Source organism: Pogoniulus pusillus, chromosome 27 (genome assembly GCF_015220805.1).
Source record: "Pogoniulus pusillus isolate bPogPus1 chromosome 27, bPogPus1.pri, whole genome shotgun sequence".
NCBI lineage: Eukaryota > Metazoa > Chordata > Aves > Piciformes > Lybiidae > Pogoniulus > Pogoniulus pusillus.
Window position 1 is genome coordinate 7,302,611 of NC_087290.1, and position 17,366 is coordinate 7,319,976.

At 52.6% G+C, this 17,366-nt stretch overlaps 1 protein-coding gene and 2 non-coding genes across 3 annotated transcripts; 2 read left to right on the forward strand and 1 right to left on the reverse strand.

Annotated features, from left to right (window-relative positions):
• The first annotated feature begins 6,400 nt into the window (after window positions 1-6,400).
• TRNAS-UGA (transfer RNA serine (anticodon UGA)) lies at window positions 6,401-6,482 on the forward strand. The gene has a single exon. It is a non-coding gene; the product is annotated as a tRNA-Ser (tRNA).
• Window positions 6,483-8,382: 1,900 nt separating this feature from the next.
• TRNAE-CUC (transfer RNA glutamic acid (anticodon CUC)) lies at window positions 8,383-8,454 on the reverse strand. The gene has a single exon. It is a non-coding gene; the product is annotated as a tRNA-Glu (tRNA).
• A 3,622-nt stretch (window positions 8,455-12,076) lies between these two features.
• On the forward strand, window positions 12,077-14,486 carry LOC135187492 (C-C motif chemokine 5-like). Its single transcript, XM_064166256.1, has 3 exons — window positions 12,077-12,149; window positions 13,089-13,200; window positions 13,834-14,486. Exons 1-3 carry the CDS (start codon window positions 12,077-12,079, stop codon window positions 13,919-13,921), a joined length of 273 nt encoding a protein of 90 aa, XP_064022326.1. The 3' UTR covers window positions 13,922-14,486.
• The last annotated feature ends 2,880 nt before the right edge of the window (window positions 14,487-17,366 follow it).

Consider the following 17,366-nt stretch of genomic DNA (forward strand, 5'->3'; position numbering starts at 1 on the left):
TTATATCAACTCCAGTCCTCCCCATTTTGTCATGTCCTGTGGCTCATTACATGTGAAAAGAGACCAACCCTCACCTCACTACAACCTCCTTTCAGAGAGTTGTAGAAAGCAATGTGGTCTGCCCCCAGCCTCCTTTCTCCAGAAAGAAAATAATAGTAATAATAATAATGATGAACAAAGACAAACTGAAGAAACCTAGATGAAAGACTGGGACCCAATGATCTTGAAGGACTTTTCCAGCTGAAGCAATTCTGTGATTCTATCAAAGTCAGCACATAGAATCACAGAATCAGTCAGGGTTGGAGAAAACCACAAGGATCAGCCAGTTCCAACCCCCCTGCCATGGGCAGGGACACCCTACCCTAGATCAGGCTGGCCACAGCTTCATCCAGCCTGGCCTTAAAGACTTCCAGGGATGGGGCCTCAATCATCTCCCTGCCAACCCATTCCAGGCTCTCACCACTCTCATCACCAACAACTTCCTCCTCACATCCAGGCTGAATCTCACCTCCAGCTTTGCTGTCACTAACTGATATCCTACAAAGTCCCTCCCCAGCCTTTTCGTAGGCCCCCTTCAGATACTAGAAGGCCACAAGAAGGTCACCTGGGAGTCTCCTCTTCTCCAGACTGAACAGCCCCAACTCTTTCAGTCTGTCCTCACAGGAGGTGCTGCAGCTCTCTGATCATCCTCGTGGTCCTTCTCTGGACATGATGAAGAAAGACAACCTGAAGAAATCTAGAAAAAAAGACTGGGACTCAATGATCCTGAAGGACTTTTCCAGCCAAGGCAATTCTGTGATTCTATGAAAGTCAACACTTAAGTGTTAAGAAATAGCCATGTCCTAGGAACTCCAATTCAACTCATTGCAGGATGTGTTTCCAGTGCTAAAAGGAATAGGCAGATAATGGAAATCTCACCTGCACTGGCAGCACTATCATTGAATGCCACTAGGAACATTTTTCATTAGCATTTTAATTATCAGCATGTAATTTGGAGCCCTCTTCAAACCCTTCTGAGCAGATCTGTGCAAAGAGCACCACATGAAAATGAAAGGCTGGGTCAGAGTTTCTTTGGGTTTCCATCCCTAGCAGTGCATCAGCTCATTTGCTGCAGTGAATAGGCAGCAAGGCTCAGTTGCTCTTCTAATCTAATTTAGGAAGAGTTCTGTAAATTCCCAAGCAAAACTGCAAAGGGAAAGCCTAAAGGACACTGTAAACCCATCTGTGGTTGCTGCTGCAGCCTGAGCTCTGGACACTTACCAGAAGGAAGCATTAAGCACTAGAATTATAGAATGTCAGGGGCTGGAAAAGACCTCAAAAGATCATCTGGTCCAGCCCCCTGCCAGAGCACAATCACCTAGAGCAGAGCACACTGGATTGCATCCAGATGATTCTTAATATCTACAGAGAGGGAGACTCCACAAACTCCCTGGGCAGCCTGTTTGAGTCTTCTGTCACCCTCACAGCAAAAAAAATCCTCCTCAGGTTCATGTGGAACCTCCTATGCCTCAACTTCCACCCACTGCCCCTTGTCCTGTCACTGAGCATCACCGAGAAGAGGCTGAAGGAGTGTGTCAGTCTTAAGACAGTCAAGTTCAAACCCCAGCTGAACCTTGACTAATACACTTCTCTGGGCTTTTTATTGCCATTTAAAACAGCAACAGATGACACTGATCCATCTTCTTGACATACCACTCAGTGGTGGGGACTTTGGCTAGTTACAAGTGAAGTGAGTATTAAATTCTTCCTTCCTTTCTATTTAGTTCTTTTAGTATCAGGGATGATCACAGAAATAACCAGGTTGGAAAAGACCTCTAGGATCATTGAGTCCAACCTATCATCTAACCCTTCTAATTAACTAAACCATAGCACTAAGTGCCTGATGCAGCCTCCTCTTAAACACCTCCGCGGATGGGGACTCCACCACCTCCCTGGGCAGCCCATTCCAATGCAGATCACTCTTGCTGTGAAGAACTTCTTCCTAACATCCAGCCTAAACCTGCCACGGCACAGCTTGAGACTGTCCTCGTTTTCTGTCACTGGGTACCTGGCAGAAGAGGCCAATCCTACCTGGCCACAACCTCCTTTCGGGTTGTTGTAGAGAGCAACAGAGTCTCCCCTGAGCCTCCTCTTCTGCAGGCTGCACACCCCCAGCTCCCTCAGCCTCTCCTCACAGGGCTGTGCCCCAGCTCTCTCACCAGCCCTGGTTCCCTTCTCTGGACACGCTCAAGCACCTCAACATCTTTCTTAAATTGAGGGGCCCAGATCTCACAGGCTGAAAGAAAGCTACAACACTGGTGCCAAAGTCCTCTTCTCAAGTCTCTTCAGAAGCTAGGATCACTACTAGCACTAACCTAGGAGAAGCAACAAAGAACAGTCCAAGTTTGGACAACAGCTGGACTTGCAAACTGAAGGGCCCTGTAAAGTAAACCAAACCCCAAGCTGAATGATGATTGGCAGAGATGTGATGCCTCTAGTGCTGGAAATGAAAGCACTGTGAATAATTAGCCACCTCTGACCCAGGAAAACATCGACTCCTTTCACAGCACAAAACTGACTGCAGATGGTATTGGGGAGGAGGATGAAGTTATTCACTCTGCTTTCCCTTCATCAGAAAAATTCATTTCCTCTCTGCTGCTGAGCAGTGAACTAGACTCGATTGGATCTGCTGAAGCGACTTCACACAGAGGATTTAGAATGAAGAATTAAAGAGCCCCCATGGGGTGATGCTAAAGGTAATCCTATTAAAACAGTGGGCTGGAGGGGAAAATGGACATGTAGCTCCTGCTTTAATACAGAGTTAAAATTAATCTCTTCAAGGGACAAAATTATTTTGGACATTTCCTTGAAACCCTAATGTCATGGTTGCTGAATGGGATGCTCAGTACCAGTGCACGACCGAGGATGTGTCTCATTCCTTCTGCTCCTCCTGTTTGTTCCCACTGCTGCTCACTTCACAGAATCACAGAATTAACCAGGTTGGAAAAGACCTCTAGGATCTGAGTCCAACCTATCACCTAACCCTCCTAATTAACTGAACCATGGCACTAAGTGCCTCATGCAGCCTCCTCTTAAACACCTCCACAGATGGGGAGTCCACCACCTCCCCTGGCAGCCCATTCCAATGCAGATCACTCTTGCTGTGAAGAACTTACCTCCTAACATCCAGACAGGACTCACCCTGGTGCAGCTTGAGACTCCATCCTCTTGTTCTGTCACTGGGTGCCTGGCAGAAGAGCCCAACCCCACCTGGCTACAGCCTCCCTTCAGGTAGTTGCAGACAGCAATGAGCTCTGCCCTGAGCTTCCCTTTCTGCAGGCTAAACACCTCAGCTCCCTCAGCCTCTCCTCACAGGGCTGTGCTCCAGACCCCTCACCAGCTTCATTGCCCTTCTCTGGACACTTTCCAGTACCTCAACATTTCTCTTGAATTGAGGGGCCCAGAACTGGACACAGGACTCAAGCTGTGGCCTAACTAGTGCTGAGTACAGAGTCAGATTGACCTCTCTGGCCCTGCTAGCCACACTACTCCTGATACAGCCAGGATGCCACCTGGGCACACTGCTGGCTCATGTTCAGTCAACCTGTCAACCCCTGCCTGCCTCCAAGCCTCCTTTCAGGTAGTAGAGAGCAATGAGGTCTGCCCTGAGCCTCCTGTTCTGCAGGCTGCACACCCCCAGCTCCCTCAGCCTCTCCAGGCTGTGCTCCAGGCCCCTCACCAGCCTCCCAGCCTCACTATCACTACTTCCTACACTGCAAGCCACTTCCTGCCTTCCAGCTCCACTGCTTTCCTTCCACCCCTGCCAACCCTTTCTCCATCTGACTCATGTCCTTGCCGAGTGCCAGTTCTTATCCAGCCTTGTCTGCTGGTGGGTCTCACCTTCAGAGAGATGACAGCTTCTTTTTGGGCTCTCAGCACCCCCTGGCCCCTGTAATAAATTCCCTATAGCCATGACTCCAAGGCTTGAGAGAAAACAAAGACACATCCTTAGCGTGGACTGAGGAACCTGTCTCCTGCGTGCAAATGTAAATGTTTTCCCTTTCCTCCCACACCTTATCCTTCAAGAGAAGCCAAAATCTCCTTAATGCAGTTGACAAGCCCAGACAACCCCAGTAAGCATGAAAATTTCCTTCTCCAGACACAAATAATTCACTGCTTCAGAGGCAAGATGTTGCAGAATCACAGAGTATCAGAATGGTTTGTGTCGGAAGGGATCTTTCAAGGACATCCAATCCAACCCCTGCAGTGAGCAGAGACACCTTCAACCTGAGCAGGCTGCTCAATGCCCACAACAACCTGAGCTGGAATGTTTCCAAGGATGGGGACACCTACCACCTCTCTGGGCAACCTGGGCCAGTGTCTCACCACCCTCCATGTTAAAAAGTTCTTCTCTCTCTGATCTGAATTTCCCCCTTTTCATTTCAAGCCATCACAACAGGTCCTGCTAAAAATACTGCCCCAGTCTTTCTTACCCATGCTGGGAGCCCAAGGATTCTGTCAGTCTTACCTTTTCCAGCAGCACTTGGATGAGCCTCAGGTGAAGTGCAGCACAGAACAACAGTTATCACCCCAAATCAGGAGTAACAGACTCCCTAAGACAATTTCACAGTATGTAAGAGCACAGACCAGATTGACAGCAGAAAGTAGCTGCTATCAAAATATCTGCTTCACTACCAACTTTCTCCCACCTGCATGTGCTTAGCAGAGGTGATGATGATGAGGAATCACATTTAATCACTTGCTGCTAGAGGAGGATCAGACCACTCATTGGGACCATGTTAATAGGTTGGAGGCTCTCCTATATGATGCCTGATTACAACGATTTCTAAATCAGAACTGCAGTTCTCTTTAGGAGCTGTGTCCCCTCACGTCACAGAACAGGCAAGCAGCTCTGTCTTCCATGGCTTCCAGGTTTGCCATGAGCCCATCAGAGTCCCTGCTGCTTTCCAGTAGCCCTCAGGGCCTCCACCAACCTCTGCTTCCACTCTGCTGCTTCACACAAAGCAGTCTCCATCACCAATGACCAGGGTGGTCACATTTTCATCCAGCTAAGAGTTGGAACTTACTAAAGATGCAGATTCTCCACCTGTGCCAAAGATACCCCTTCAGAAACCTCCTCCTCATGTCCGACACAACCTCTCAAACTGCAGTCTGTAGCTGATGCCCTCTCAGGCTACTCTTCCCCAGCCTAACCAACCCCAGGCCTCTCAGCCTTTCCCCTTCACGGATGCTTCAGTCCCCTCATAATCTTGGTGGCCTTCATTGGACTCTCTCCAGTAGTTATCACAGAATCAACCAGGTTGGAAGAGACCTCCAGGATCATCCAGTCCAACCTATCACCCAACCCTAGACAATCAACCAGACCATGGCACTAAGTGCCTCAGCCAGGCTTTGCTTCAACACCTCCAGGAGGAGGCAACTCCACCACCTCCCTGGGCAGACCATTCCAATGCCAATCACTCTCTCTGACAACAACTTCCTCCTAACATCCAGCCTAGACCTGCCCTGGCACAACTTGAGACTGTGTCCCCTTCTTCTGCTGCTGCTTGCCTGGCAGAAGAGCCCAACCCCACCTGGCTACAGCCTCCCTTCAGGTAGTTGTAGACAGCAATGAGCTCTGCCCTGAGCCTCCTCTTCTGCAGGCTGCACACCCCCAGCTCCCTCAGCCTCTCCTCACAGGGCTGTGCTCCAGGTCCCTCACCAGCCTTGCTGCCCTTCTCTGGACACGTTTTAGTATCTCAACACCTCTCTTGAATTGAGGAGCCCAGAACTGGACACAGCACTCAAGGTGTGGCCTGACCAGTGCTGAGTACAAGGGCAGAATAACCTCTCTTGTCCTCCTGGCCACACTGCTCCTGAGCCAGGCCAGGATGCCATTGGCTCTGCTGGCCACCTGGCACACTGTCTCGCTTGAAATGGGGAGCCTAGAACTGGACACAATACTCCAGATGATCCCGACTGATGAACATAGGATGCAAGTCCCACTGAGACTTACGAGTTGGAGTTGGCACTGGAGGCAGCAGATGGGACTGCAAGCTTGAAGTTCCAAGTATTAGGTGGGAAATATTGCCATCTCCTGTCCAAAAGGCTGGCAACAGCCTGGTGAAAACCACACGAGCCTGCACCATCACACTGCCAGCTGAAGGGCACAAGGCTGGTGGGTCCATCTGCCAGGCTGCCTCAGCCGGAGAAGTCTGTTTTCAGAGGCAGATGTGTGCGCATGCCAGCGGAGATGGTGATGGGGGAGGCTGAGATGTTTCCAGGCTAGGAAAGGAGGCTGAGGATGGTCAACCAGTGACAGCTTTCCTGCTGAACAGAAGAAGTGAGATGGGACACAGGCCTCCTGCCACGTCCAGCTCTCGTGCGACCACCAGTGACAAGGACATGTTCCCTGAAAGGTGCTGTGATGGCCGAGCGGTGAAGGCGTTGGACTTGAAATCCAATGGGGTTTCCCTGCGCAGGTTCAAGTCCTGCTCACAGCGGGAGCTTTTGTTGGCAGCCCCTGTCCTGTCCCCTGCACTGACACAGGGACACAGGCCTGGCACACGCCTCATCAGGGGACCCTGCCTGCCCTCCCAGGGCCCCCTGAACTTTAGGCGAGGGACAAGACAATATCCAAGGGAGCAACCCTGCACCTCTCCTTATCACCAGAAGAAATCCTGTGACAGCATGCCTGCTCCACATGCCATGCCCACCCCACACAGCATGCCTACCCAATACACCATGTCCACCCCACACACCATGCACACTCCGCACAGTATGCCCACCCCATACACCATGCCCATCCAGTACAGCATGCCCACCCCACACACCATGCCCACTCCGCACAGTATGCCCACCCCATACACCACGCCCATCCAGTACAGCATGCCCACCCCATACACCATGCCCATCCAATACACCATGCCCACCCCATACACCATGCCCATCCCATACACCATGCCCATCCAATACGGCATGTCCACCCCACACAGCATGCCCACCCCATACACCATGCCCACCCCATACACCGTGCCCATCCAATACAGCATGTCCACCCCGCGCAGCATGCCCACCCCATACACCATGCCCATCCAATACACCATGTCCACCCGGCACAGCATGCCCACCCCATACACCATGCCCACCCTGCACAGTGTGCCCACCCCAAACACCATGCCCGCCCCACACACCATGCCCATCAAATACACCATGCCCACCCCACACAGCATGCCAACCCCTAACACCATGCCCACCCAATACAGCATGTCCACCCAAAACACCATGCCCATCCAATACAGCATGCCCACTGCGCACACCATGCCCACCCCATACACCACACCCACCCTGCACAGCATGCCCACCCCATACACCATGCCCATCCAATACAGCATGCCCACCCCATACACCATGCCCACCCTGCACAGCATGCCCACCCCATACACCATACACATCCAATACAGCATGCCCACCCCATACACCATGCCCACCCCGCACAGCATGCCCACCCCATACACCATACACATCCAATACAGCATGCCCACCCCATGCAGCATGCCCACTCCATACACCACGTCCACCCCACACCCCATGCCCACCCAATACGGCATTGCCTACCCCGCACACCATGCCCACCCCACACACCATGCCCACCCAATACGGCATTGTCCACCTCGCACACCATGCCCACCCCATACACCATGCCCACTGCGGGCAGGATTTGGGAAAGCTGAGAGACAACTCAATATGAGGTAGCTTCAAGGCAATCCAGACCTTTATTGAGAGCATCGGGCTTCAAGCTACAAAGCATACACTTTTCAGTGCAGGCAAGTAAAGTGAGTGCACCCAGCATGCAGTGCGGTACATCCAGAGATTGGCATTTGCATGTTCCTGCTGTTTCCCTCCTAATCTGGACACAGTCCCACAGAAGCTGTTTATCAGAAGGCTCAAGGACAAATTCCTTTGAGCTTCTTCACATACACTGCTGTGGCTTAACTGCGCTTCAGTACTCAGACCTCACGTCAAGGGCTTGATTGCACAAGCTTCTAGGGGCTCCTGTCCCCTCTCTTTCAGCCATTTCCCAACAGCCCACCCAATACAGCCTGCCCACCCCACACAGCATGCTCACCCCATACAGTGGGTCCAGCCTACACACCTGCGTCACCCTACTCCTTGCATCTCACCACAGGCTCCTGGTTGCCCTCCATCTGGGGTACTTTTCGTCTGGGGGGTGCAACCTGATGGCAGTGAAGGGACAAGAGGTTACTACCTCACAACAAAATTCACCCAGCCCTGCCCCAGCCCCGTGCACTGGGTACAGGAGCTCCTGAATGCCACGAGCTGCTTGAGGGCAGTGCAACCACCCAGTAAAATACTGGGACCTGCAGTGACTATAGAACCCCTTTCCCTGGCTGGGAATCGAACCCAGGCCGTGGCAGTGAGAGTGCCAAATCCTAACCACTAGACCACCAGGGATGAGGTGGTGATGGTCATGGACCTGTTTGGTGGCCATCAACCAAGCTCTGAAGGAGACAGAAGTGTTTAGGCCCCACAGCCCATGGAGAGGATCAGATGGGATGGATGCCACAGCCTTTCTGGGGGACCTTGAAGGAATGCCTGCTCCTTTCTCAGAGCTGTGCCATTGGGAGGATCTTCTGAGCAAGAGGGTCCCCATCTCTACCAGTGACACAGAGGATGATGGCCAGGAGGTGACCAACGCATGAGCAGAGCCTCACTCATGCAGCTGAGCAGGCAGGGGAAAGCACTGCTGGGCTCCCTAGCAGATGGGTGAGCTGCGAGATGGAGATGAATGAAAGGGCTCAAAGAACATTTCCCACAGAAGACAGCAGAGGTCTCAGTGCTCCTTTGTATGCTCTTGTGTGGTTGGGAGGAGATGTAAATGGGCAGAGAGAAAAACTCTGACTTGAAGGTCAGAGACAAGGGTAACCTCTTTGTGGTTTGTCTTGCCTCATGGTGCTCCCTAAAACTGTCACTGCAGTTGTCCTCCCCATCACTTGGGGCTGGTCAGCCTGGAGAAGAAAAGGCTGCAAGGGCAGAACTTGTTGCATCCTTCCAATACTTCAAGAGGGGCTTTAAGAAAGTTGGGGACAATCTTTTTAACAAGCTCTGTTGTGACAGGACAAGGTGGCTTCTGAGTAAGAGAGAGGAGATTCAGACTGGGGAGAAGGAAGAAACGTTTGACACAGAGGGTGGTGAGATAGCAGCCCAGGTTGCCCAGAGAAGTAGTAGATATCCCATCCCTGGTAACATTCCAGGTCAGGTTGTGTGGGGCAACCTGCTCCAGTTCAAGATGTCCCTCCTGACTGCAGAGTTGTGGACTAGATGACCTTTAAAGGTCCTTTCCAACCCAAACCATTCTGTGATCTGAAGCCAAACCCCATCACAGTCCCCACAGTTCCCCCTGCAGCCCTTCCAATGATCTGGGGTTGCAGTGGGACGTCTGGCCTCCAGTTCCCCTGTCCCTCTGATGCCTCAATGTCTTCCCAGGTTTCTCTGCAATGCCTGGTGAATCCCAGCCACTGATTGCTGCCTTTGCCACCACCTTTTTCTGAGGTGCTGAGGGCAAAGGAAGGCAGTGAGTAGCTTGTAGGAGTGCAGAGCAGGAGAAGGAGGTGAGCAGAGCCAACCTGGAGCAAGGATGGAGCCATGGTGAGCAGTCTGGCATCTTTTCAGCTCTCTGACTTCTCTGGTGTGATGGTCAGGGCTGCAGAGCACACTTCCAAACATCTGCACAGAGCCAAGCCCACCGAATGAGGAGCAAAGGCTGGGCTGTGCAATGGTCACCAGTGATTATGTCATCCCTCGGGATGGGGGCAGAGAAGCTGTGCTGGGCTGAGGCACAACCACCCTCTGCTCCCAGAGGGACATGCAGATGTCATGGTTTCAGTTGCCTTTATAGTCTCTAGGAGAGTGCCAGCTCCAGCAGCCTTGTGGTTGGGGCAATGTCATCTCTCTGTGGTTTCTTAGATCTCTGTCTGCACCTGTCAGATATTTTGCCACAGACTGTAATGGTTCCTTCCTCTGCCAGTAGCTCTGAACACCCTAGAAAAGGTTCAGCTGCACGTCCCATCGTAGGACAATCTCTGCCTGGGACAGCGGAGGAAGGGGACATGAGTCACTGCCACCCCACCACAGACCACAAGGAAACAATGCTGAAGCATATTGGAGCCCAGGAGTGTGAGTAGCCTTGTGGTGAGCAGGTGGTGGGGATGTAAAAACTTATTTTCTACAGGCACTGCTCCTTCAGAAGAGAAGTCTTGGCCCCAGCAACAGCTTTGGGGCAGCATGGACAAGTCAAGGCTTGGTACAAAATGTATCTCCTGCTGGAGAAAGGAGACAGGGCTGAGACATCACCTTGTTGGATCTGGGGCATGAGCAATGGACACAGCAATCAGCCAAAACAGCAGGCTGCTGTCATGCTGGGACATATACAATGCAGGACCAGCAATAAATAATCCCTCTCCCCATCCTCAAGAGAGTGGGATGTCCCTTGCCAAATTCCAGGTGAGATTTTGTCCCTTGCAAAGCCTAAGTATCCACTAGCATTTTGCTGTGCTGCTCCAAAATGCCACCACTGTGTGCTTGTGACCTTGTGATGCCAGTCACTTGGTTCATCTCACATGCTCCCCAGGACACCAGCATCCCCGGTTCCATGAACATGGCTCCTGGCAGGATGAATTAGGAAGGCCATGAACTCTTGCCTATCCCAGCAGAGTCCTTGGCACAGCCCATGGGGATCCTTCTGCGCCACTGGTCCCATCCAAGAGGAAATTACAGTGAAAGAACATTGTTGGGAGGCAGCCCAAATACACCCAGGCACAAGGAGGAGGTGAGGAAGAAGAGTGGGAGCAGAGCAGCACTGCCCTGCGGTCCCCACTGCGCTGCCAGAGCCATGGGGCAGGGGAAATTCCAGTGAGTTGAGCTCATGGTGCCCCGTGAGTAGCAGCTGGGAGCTGGGCACGACAATTCCCAAAGAAACCACAGGCTGTCAGCTGGCAAATTTGGTGCCCGTTGCTGAGAAGAGGGAGGTGGAAAAGGGAAATGCTCCCTGGGGCATCCTGGAAAGCCCATCACCTCGTGGCAAGGGCAGTGCCAGGGAGCTCTAAGTGGGACCACATCATGAGCCCCATGACTGTGAGTGCACAAGGAGACGGGAATACACATTTGCATCAGAGCTGCTCCTTGTCCACTGCCTACACAGGGGAACCTCCTGCTCCACCTTCTGCATCCCATCTTGTACATATCCCCATGTTGGCACTCATGTGTGTCCTATATATCTGAAAGCAGAGGGTGTTTGTATAGTCAGAGCACTGAGCTGGGCATCCCAGGCAGGCACCCCCCTTACTGGCAGATGCTGAGGTGTGTTAGGAAGGGTTTGGATCCTGAGCTCCATACTGGAAGCATGACACTGAGGTTTTTGTGTTTTATGGTACCAAGACTGCCAGCCCAAATCTATAACCGGTCTCCAGGATGCCAGCCACCCTTGCTGCCTGCACTTGCTCAGAGCGTGCCTACTGCCCATGCTGCCCACAGTGACCTCCTACACCCACCTTGGGCATATCTCAGACTCACTATGGGAACAAGGACCACCTGGCTGGACCTGTGCTGTCTCCAAGTTGTTTTGAGGGCCTGAGCACCTCAAGGCTTGGGTCTATGAAAAGGAGACTGAGTTGAGGCCCTGTTGGTCCTTCAGTGAGGATGCTGAGATGGGTTTGATAAGTACTACAGTTGTGGTGAATCTAGGTGTGGAGGTGCTGCTCAAGGCTGACTTTACATCCTGTCTTGGTCAGTACAGTGCTCCTGTCCATGCTGATCTGCTCAGACTCGTCTCACTTCACACAAAGGCTGTTCTGGTATCTCCTAGACCTGCTGCTTCCTCTTCTGTTTCAGCATCTCTGAGGCAGAGGTTCTGTGACATCAGCTGCATTACGTTTTGGAAACTCTGAGCATCTGCCTTGAAACCCAACTGGCAGAGCAGACCACCAGCCCTATAAAAGGGCTTGAGACAGCACCTCCCACCAGACACAGGAATCTGCTCTGCTCCTGCCTCTGCCCTTGCAGCTCACCTCTGCCCAAGATGAAGGTCCCTACAGTGTGCCTCTTCATCATCCTCGTTGCTGCCCTCTCTTCTCTGATCTCCGCTGCTCCAAGTGAGTACAGGACCTCTCTCTGCTCTCTCCCTTTTACCTAGGGGTAATTCTGGAGCAGAACTGAAAGAAATTAGCTGCAAAAGTTGGAAACCTGTGTGAATAGCTTCTCCTGCTTTCTTGGATCTGCTGGAGAGGGTCCAGTGGAGGTCTAAGAGGATGGTTAGGGGACTGGAGCACTGCCTGATGTGGAGAGGCTGAGGGACCTGGATCTCTTTAGTCTGGGGAAGAGAAGACTGAGAGGGGATTTAATACATGTTTATAAATATCTGAGGGCTGAGCGTCAGGAGCGGGGACAGGCTCTGTTCACTTGCTCTCTGGGATAGGACAAGGAGCCGTGGATGGAAGTGGCAGCACAGGAGGTTCCAGCTCAACACAAGGGGGAACTTCTTGACTGTAAGGGTCACAGAGCACTGGAACAGGCTCCCCAGTGGGGTTATAGAGTCTCTTTCTCTGGAGACTTTCAAGGCCTGCCTGGGTGTCTTCCTCTGTGACCTGAGCTAGACTGTATGGTCCTGCTCTGGCAGGGGAGTTGGACTCAATGATCTCTTTGGATCCCTTCCAACTCCTGACATCCTGTGAGCCTGTGATCCTCAGGACTAGCCTTGCTTTCTAGCATTCTTTTATCTTAGGGATGAATTTTACTGATAAGTATTGAAGTGTTGAATTTTCATCTCCCCTGATTTTGTTGCTGGGCTCTAGGAGTGGTCCCAGGATGACCAGAGGGATTTTTATCATTGGAAGTGACCACAAAACACTGAACAAACCATCCCAGAAAGGTCTGCAACTGAACCTCAGTGTTGACAGCAAGTTCTTGCTGGTTTTCTAGAGCAGCATGAATAGAGCTCCACAGGGCATAAAGGGGATGGTTGCCCATGCTGTCGGCTGGGGAATGTGTAGTTTACTGAGTGACACTCCTGCTGCTTTCCTAATCTCTTCCAGTGGGGGCTGACACAAACGTGTGCTGCTTCGGCTATATCACACAAAAGCTGCCCCAGAGCCATGTGAAGGATTATTTCTACACCAGCGGCAGGTGCTCACAGCCAGCAGTTGTGTAAGTACCAGCTCCTGCTCAGGGTTAAGAGGAAAAGGCTCTGCCAGCCCTTGGGCTCTTTGCTTTGTGTCCAACTGGGCAAACTGCATGATGGTGTGAGGAACTGCACCTGGAGTAAGAGATGGGAGCAGCTTCCATGGGAGCAGCACCCTGTGCAGCATGTGAACACTCTTCCTCCTCAGCTGGGGAATAAATTAGCTCCCTGGGCTCCTTGAACCATCCTGGTGCTGGGAATAAGGTGTGGGACAGGAGCCCCGCCATGTAGCCAGCAGGACCTCCTAGTGATGACAAGCTCAATGCACATGATGTCCCACTTGCAAGATGTGCACCTGACATGCCAGCTGCCCACACGCTGCTTCCAGCCTCCCCAGCACACTGAGCATGGCCAGGAACATCTGAACGTAGGGAGGTTCTCCCAGGGAACTTCATCTCTCCCTTCCCTCTAGGTTTTAGCAGGCTCTGCAGCATCCTGATGCTTGGGGCTTTGTGGGCTGGGAGCTTGGAGGGTAGATTACCCCCTTGGGAGCTAGCCCTGCTCATGGGGCTGGTCAGTGTGCACCCAGAAGGTGACCCATGGTCCTCATGTCCATTTCCTCCTCTGAGGCTACAACCGCTCCCTGCTTGACTTGCCAGGTTTCTCACCAGGAAGAACCAGCAGGTCTGTGCAAACCCCAGTGCCAGGTGGGTGAAGGAATATGTGAATGCCCTGGAGCTCCAGTGAGCACTGGGAGCTGAGAGGTCTCTGCCCTGGAGAAGTCCTGCAAGATCATCCTACAGAGTCTTTGCACAGACCTGGAAATCCTGCTGTTGAGCTCCAGGACCTGCTGAGTCACCTCATGAGCCCTGAAGTTCCTTCTGCCTTGCAATGGTGTCATTTAGCCATGATCTTTTGGCCACTCTTAGGGGCAGCTGTGATGTTGGGGTCCTCCTGAGCTCATAGCTCTGTCTTGGTGTCGCCTGCTTTGTGACATGTGGCTAAACTCTCCCTCCCTTGTGCCTTCACTATTGGGGGAATTTTATCCCCAGTGGTCTGTGGAAATGAGGTATGAGAGCTTTTATGTACACCCAGGCTGACTTTGAAGTCAGCTGCTCAGTTCTGCCATGGCAGAGTAGATGGTGCAAGATCTGACTCCACAGTAGAGGAAGTGGTTTGCTGGTTACTTACAGGATGCTCACTGTGGAACCACATTCTCACCTTGCTCTCAAAATGCTATCTCTTGCTGATGCCAAAGAATAAAGACATTTTTTCCTCTCTGTGTCAGATGTGGGAAGTTGTTCTCTTCCTATCTGGGAAAACAGGGCTGGTAGAACCTCACTAGACCCAGGGGAAGAACTCCAACTTCCCAGATGGAAATGCCTCAGCCTCCTTAGCCCTTAAACCCTTCCCTTTCGCATTGCCTCCCTGCCCCCAGCACTGTAGCAGCAGCCTCAACCCAAGTCCAACAAACCCCTGGGCTCTTCCCTGGAAGCCAGAGCTCTCCCCAGCCCTTTTCTCATCATATCAGTAGCCAAGGCCAGGAGGTGGTAGGGCTGGACCCACAGGATTTGTCACAGCAGGTTTGGCAAAAGGATGCCATCCTTGGAGACATTCAAGGTCAGGCTTGATGGGGCTCTGAGCAACCTGCTCTAGTTGGGGATGGTCCTGTACACTGCAGGGGGTTGGACTAGGTGACCTTTAAAGGTCCCTTCCAACACAAACTGTTCTGTGATTCTATGCCTGAAGTCACAAGCTGGGGGTGCAGCAGTGTCTCTGCAGTAAGCTGAAAGGAGAGTGGCTCAGGGACTGGCCAGCCAGGTCCATGTCCCCAGCACAGGCTCCTGTGGGGCACCAGCCTAAGATGTGCTTGGCTCTGGGGACCTTCCGTTAGTGCTTCACTGCAAAAGGCCAGCACCAGTTCTCTGCTCTTCTGCAGCTGCTCTTGGAAGGACACCTGAATGTGTTTTAAAAAGGACAAGAGATCTCTGCACCAAGCAAACCCAGCAGAAGCAGTTCAGAAGCCTGTGGGCTGCATTTCAAAGCAGCTGATGGCTCTGTGGGTAGAGAATGAAACTGCTGTGTCTGACCTCCTTGCCACGGAAGCTCTGCAGAACAAGACAGGACCTTTGCTCTCCTGGTTGTCTCCATCAGAGCTGTCTGAAGCAAGAGATTTTGCATCACCCCTTAAATAAGATTACCCTCACCTGACAGCTTGTGCGTATCAAATCTTCACCTCCCAGGACTTTTGGCTCACTAAGTGAGCCACTCATCACCCCTGAGAGTAATTTCTCAGCGCTCTTCATTGCTAGCAACAAATGATCCCCCATAATTAGGAGGAAGCATAGCAGTGTGACTGTGAGAACCACATTTTTACAGTGCTGATAAAAGCCCCTCAAGCCCATTGGCGTCACAAGTCTGCCAATGCTCAGGTTGCCTGCTGGTGTCCCCTTGCTCATCATCATCTCTCCACAGGTCTCCCCGTTCATTAACCAGCATGTCCCAGTTTTGGACTATAGGGTTAAAAAATCTTCTGGGGACTAGAAGATTGTTATTCAGTCCCATAACTCTGCTATCTCTTCGTAAGCTCACAACAAGGTCAGTTTGCTTTCCTTTCCCCCTCCGCCTGCCCTGTGTGTGCGGTGGGAGCCACTTTATGGGGAAGAACATCTAAGCAGTAGGCCTCCAGAGGCTTGTTTAGGCTTCTTTGGATGGCAGAGGCACTGGGGGGGGGAGGATTGGAGCACTGGGGAGTACTAGATTTAGGTTTTGAGATGAGGAAAAAACTCAAGGGGGGTTGCCAAGGATGGAGTAATTGCTTTGTAATCATAGAATCGTAGAATCAAGCAGGTTGGAAGAGACGTCCAAGCTCACCCAGTCCAACCTAGCACCCAGCCCTAGCCAGTCAACCACACCATGGCACTAAGTGTCTCATCCAGTCTTCTCTTGAAGACCTCCAGGGACGGTGCCTCCACCATCTCCCTGGGCAGCCCATTCCAATGCCAATCGCTCTTGCTGTGAAGAACTTCTTCCTAACATCCAGCCTGAACATGCCCTGGTGCAGCTTGAGACTGTGTCCTCTTGTTCTGTCCCTGGGTGCCTGGCAGAAGAGACCAACCCCACCTGGCTATAGCCTCCCTTCAGGTAGTTGCAGACAGCAATGAGCTCTGCCCTGAGCCTCCTCTTCTGCAGGCTGCACACCCCCAGCTCCCTCAGCCTCTCCTCACAGGGCTGTGCTCCAGGCCACTCACCAGCTTTGTTGCCCTTCTCTGGACACCTTCCAGCACCTCAACATCTCTCTTGAATTGAGGGGCCCAGAACTGAACACAGCACTCCAGGTGTACGCAATGTCTGTCTCTGTATTTCTCCCCTAAATATGATTCTGTATTTTTTCTCCAGAGTCTAATTTCTGTCGCTACCTTTAAACACCACGGCAGAGTAACTGGTGGCCTGTAGCAGGAACACGACGGCTGCTGGTTTGCAGCCTGAATTGGAGCAAATACAGAACTAAAGCTTAGGAAAAAACGGTGCCTCTAAGTGAAGCTGGCATGGAGGGTTGGAAGGCTTGGAGGAGTGAGCCGCTCCTCTCTTGGGTGGTGGAGAGGGGAGAGAGAAGCGGCAAGAGGCGAGCTGAGAGGCCTGAGGCTGAAGAGGTTATGGCTCCCCCGCCCCTGAAGCGGCCGCGGCTCCTGCTGACCCACAGCAGAGCGGTGCCCAGCGGCACTGCACGGGGCGCTGCAGGGGTGAGGTACAGAGGATCAGGCAAACCCCTGCGTGTTTGCCCCTCCTAGTGGGAATCCGCGGGCGGTGGAAGCACAGGCGGCTCCGGCCGTGCCGGCAGCTGCTCTGCTCCCGTAGCTCCGACCCCGGACAGTGCTCCAAGATGGCGCCCGGCGGCAGCAGCGCTGCGCTCCTTGGCAGCCACTCTCTGCTCAGGCGATGAGCTCCAGCAGAGACGGCCGCGCCTCGGTACCCCTCCTGTCCCAGCACAGGCAGCGAGCACGGGCAGGCTGCGGCTGTACATAACGACTCTGCATTTGGAGTGCGTCCTGCTGGGGAATACGCGGAGAGCGGCGATGGGGATCGCCTTCCCCCGCTGCGACTCAGCCTTAACTTTACTGTGGCGGAACTGGCGGCACCGAGCACGGGAGGGCGTTTGCCCCGCTCCCCCCGCACTCCTGCTGGCTCTGCA

What these genes read in the sequence shown, in the direction of transcription:
- LOC135187492 (XM_064166256.1), top strand. Translation starts at nt 12,077, where the DNA reads ATGAAGGTCCCTACAGTGTGCCTCTTCATCATCCTCGTTGCTGCCCTC. An exon ending in TCTGATCTCCGCTGCTCCAA is followed by an intron (nt 12,150 to 13,088) that starts GTGAGTACAGGA and finishes AATCTCTTCCAG; the next exon opens with TGGGGGCTGACACAAACGTG. An exon ending in TGCTCACAGCCAGCAGTTGT is followed by an intron (nt 13,201 to 13,833) that starts GTAAGTACCAGC and finishes TTGACTTGCCAG; the next exon opens with GTTTCTCACCAGGAAGAACC.